Raw genomic sequence first — 4,136 nt, 5'->3', positions numbered from 1 at the left:
TTGAAATGAGAGATATTGATTAAGTGATTTTAATAAAGTATAATCACATTATAAAAATTATGACTATAATCAATATAATTTTTGATTGACTTGAAGTAAGAGGCACTGGAAGAAAAATGCAATTTATTTTACATTATTTTGTGTTCTCTGTATTATTATGCATCAACTACAAATCTTCAATATAATACAGCTTGATAGATAAAGCCAACACAGGAGCAGCTAAGGATTTGTTCTTGCCTATTGAACCATGACTTGTAATAAACCTCATTTCAGGTTGTGAACCTTCTGTACTCAAAAGACTTTAGAGTCACTCTAGAGGCACCAAGCTGTATTTTTTACCAAAAATGGGAGGCTGGGCAATTAAGGTAGAACACAAACCAGGTCTGAGCTTATGCCACATTTAATTTAGAACAAAAAAGATTCAAGAGCAGAAAAGTTAAAAGGAAATTTGTTAGATTTCATTATTATCAAGGATTTGAATAATAAACATATTGGAGAAGCTAAATTATATCCATTAAAAAGAATATATGATTATAAATTACATATATGAGATAATGGCTGTAACCGTAATCAAATACACCTGATTGTCATTTCTTAGAAACAGATTTTTGATATTTAAAAAATCAAGTCTTCCATATTTTTTTTATAAAAATCAAATTTTAACAAGTAAGGGTTGGGGAGAGTTATTTATTTGTTTCTGGCAACAGTAACATACTTGTAACCTTGTTTGGAAAAATAAAACAAAAACTCCTTAATCAGCAACATTCATACCTTATTGTATGCAATCTTTAGTTTAAGATTTTCTTTTTGTGTCCTTAGAAAATTGCTTATGAAAGATGAGATAGTGAAATAAGCAGTAAATTATGCATTTGTTAGCATTATTCCACTATTTACATCAGAATTGCCAAAATTATATTAAATATAATTTATTCCACCTTCATTTAATAATTTACATTAAAGCTCTTATCTAACCCTAATTAATGATGCAACTTATCCAGTTGTTCATAAATACCAATAAAAGGTGTGTATTACCTTTCAGAAGTTGAATGTTACAACTTACAAAGTTAATTTTTATGGGAAGAAAAATACATTTGGAAATGAGTTCGCAGTTTATACCAGGCTCTGTTTGTTTCATCAAGATTTGGATAGTGTATGTTTTTTTATCTGTTGTCAGTGCTCTTCAATGGCCATGCTATATTATAACTAAAAGCCTGGTAATGGCAGTATAAGTAATTAGATTTGTGATATCCTTGACATGATTTTAATTTTACAAGTATTATACAAGTGTTGCATTGCTGTCATGTTATTGTTTGTTGTTTTAGCCTGGTAGCCTAATCACTGTCATTGCAAACACAGAACTACAGTAAATGTTTTTCTCTTATATTTCAGGGTATGCTGTTGACCCATCCATCTCTGGACACCCTGATGATGGAAGAAGATACATCGGAGATACAACTACAGCCAAGGAAACTTCTGGGATAACAGTGTTTGAGACAAAGCATAAACCTGATCAGCCAACAAAACGACGTCGTGACAAGAATGATGATGCAGGTGACATTGATGGCTTTAAAGGACCCTGGGCCAAGTATGAAAATGAACAGACAGTCATGAAGCCCTCAGAGGAGGAACAGCATGCACTAGATGAGATTTTGGCCAAAAGACAAAAACGTGGGAAACAGACAGATGATAAACCCATTGAAGAGAAGTCTCTTCTCCATATTAAGGATGCTTATGATTACCAGGGACGATCTTTCCTTCATGTCCCACAAGATGTTGGGGTTAACTTGAGATCTCCAGATCCTCCAGAGAAGTGCTTCATGCCAAAGAAGTTGATCCACACATGGAAGGGGCATAACAAGGGTGTTTCAGCAATCAAATGGTTTCCAGGATCAGGTCACCTCATGTTGTCATGTTCTATGGACACAAAGATTAAAATCTGGGAGGTGTATAATAATCGACGGTGCATTAGGACTTATATGGGGCACAAACAGGCAGTCAGAGATGCCTGCTTCGATAATGATGGAAAACAGTTCCTTTCAGCTGGTTATGACCGTTTCATTAAGCTTTGGGACACTGAAACGGGAGATTGCGTATCAAGGTTCACCAGTCGCAAGATACCCTATTGTGTTAAATTCCATCCTGATGAAGAAAAGCAGAATTTATTCGTTGCAGGAACTTCAGATAAGAAAATTGTGTGCTGGGATATTAGAACTGGTGAAGTAGTTCAAGAGTATGATCGTCATTTAGGAGCTGTTAACACGATAACATTTATAGATGAAAACAGAAGATTTGTCTCCACATCAGATGACAAGAGTTTGCGTGTGTGGGAGTGGGATATCCCTGTTGATTTTAAGTACATAGCAGATCCCACTATGCATTCCATGCCTGCTGTGACCCTCTCACCAAATAAGAAGTGGTTAGCATGTCAAAGCATGGATAATAAGATTGTGATATTCTCTGCTCTGGATAGATTCAAGATGAACCGTAAAAAGACTTTCACAGGGCACATGGTAGCTGGATACGCCTGTACCCTTGACTTTTCTCCAGACATGTCCTATCTTGTATCAGGTGATGCTGATGGAAAAGCTTATGTTTGGGACTGGAAAACAACTAAGCTTTACCAGAAATGGAAGGCCCATGACGATGTTTGCATTGGCATCTTGTGGCACCCACATGAGACGAGTAAACTTGCAACAGCTGGCTGGGATGGCCTTATTAAATACTGGGACTGAGCTTCTATTCAGGTTATTTATGGAGCTTAGGACATTTCTTTATGTTCTGTTAATGCAGTTACATACCTTTTGATAACAAGATATTTATTTCAAAATGAACTTTGTTTACCATAAATAAAGTCAGCATGTTTTCCAGTCTGCACGGATTGTCTTGAAAGAGTATCAGAAAATGCTATTGGTGTCATTAAAGTTATAGGAAAGGAATATGAGCAATTTCATATATTTTTATAATGAATCTTGTAGAATGAATTTGCTAACTTGAGTATACCTAGGACATCAGTTTAAACTCTGAGAAGGTCAGCAATATGACCTTTCTGAATGTTTTTATATTTAAAAAAGAAATTTATGTACATAACTTCTGCATCACGTGCAGAATAAGATTTAGCAAATAAATATATACAATTTTTTCTCTTCAGTAATATTTTTCCATCCTTTCTGAAACATCAAAAGTATAATGACCAGGGGTGATTGATTTTCCAAAACTTTTCCTGATGTACTAAGAAGATTTGTAAGAAATTAACAGAATTTTGTTTTTATGTTAATATATTATAGGAAAATTGCAACAAAACTTGTATATGTACATATCTTGGAAAATAACTATTGCATTCCAAACAGACATTCCAGACATACCTATAATTAATGGGAAAACTGTCACATAATGTCTTGATTTTACAAATTTTACCTCCCATAGCTTCTGACACTGAACCAATGGTATAAACATAGTATCACAATTGAACCAGTCAACCACTTTAAAAACTGAGATCAGGTATACGGTATAACATGCAAATTGTACAAAGGATCAGTAAAAATTAAACTCCTCACATAAACCATATTTATCAGCAAAATATAAACAAATTTGTGTCTTACATGCTAATATTTTTGTTGCAATGGATGTCTAGCTAGTCCTCGACTAATATAATCCCATGACAGTTACCACTACCATTCTAGGCCATTGAGTATGAGGTAGTATGTAGATGCAGCAGCATGTTATAATATAATTTGCTAAGTACATTAGGCAAACCCTCTAGTCCACTTGAAAAATTATTTGTGTACATTTTTCCATTGCCTTGACTGCTTTACCACTGTGTAAATGGATGTTTTCATATTTTGCCCAGAGGGAGGACAGAGATTTAACAGATTTTTTGTTCTGTAGACTTCTGTTCATATTTAAAATTTCAGTATCATTTCAGCCATTTGACACATAGAAAAGTGATACCTGTATAGTACCAAGGCTTCAGACAGAAATAATCAAAGAATGTAAAGTCAGGAATCCATAGCTAACATATTCATCATAAGGCACAAAGCAGACATCAGAGAATATAGTCATCCTTCCTACTTTATAGCAGTGTTTTGTAATTTCTATTCTTATTCTTATAATTATTCTACAGTTATTACTGTTATTCT

The 4,136-nt window shown here is 34.1% G+C and overlaps 1 protein-coding gene across 1 annotated transcript in view; it reads left to right on the top strand.

Annotated features, from left to right (window-relative positions):
- The window catches only part of LOC119590624 (pre-mRNA-processing factor 17-like), a 9,831-nt gene extending 6,688 nt beyond the window's left edge, over positions 1–3,143 (top strand). Inside the window, exon 3 of the mRNA XM_037939303.1 lies at positions 1,390–3,143. Within this exon, the coding sequence (XP_037795231.1) occupies positions 1,390–2,732 (1,343 nt within the window). The 3' untranslated portion in view covers positions 2,733–3,143. The remainder of the gene's footprint in view (positions 1–1,389) is intronic.
- The last annotated feature ends 993 nt before the right edge of the window (positions 3,144–4,136 follow it).

The sequence above is a fragment of the Penaeus monodon genome, chromosome 27, assembly GCF_015228065.2.
Source record: "Penaeus monodon isolate SGIC_2016 chromosome 27, NSTDA_Pmon_1, whole genome shotgun sequence".
NCBI lineage: Eukaryota > Metazoa > Arthropoda > Malacostraca > Decapoda > Penaeidae > Penaeus > Penaeus monodon.
The sequence above is the reverse complement of the archived record's forward strand: the minus strand, read 5'-3'. Positions and strand labels throughout refer to the sequence as shown.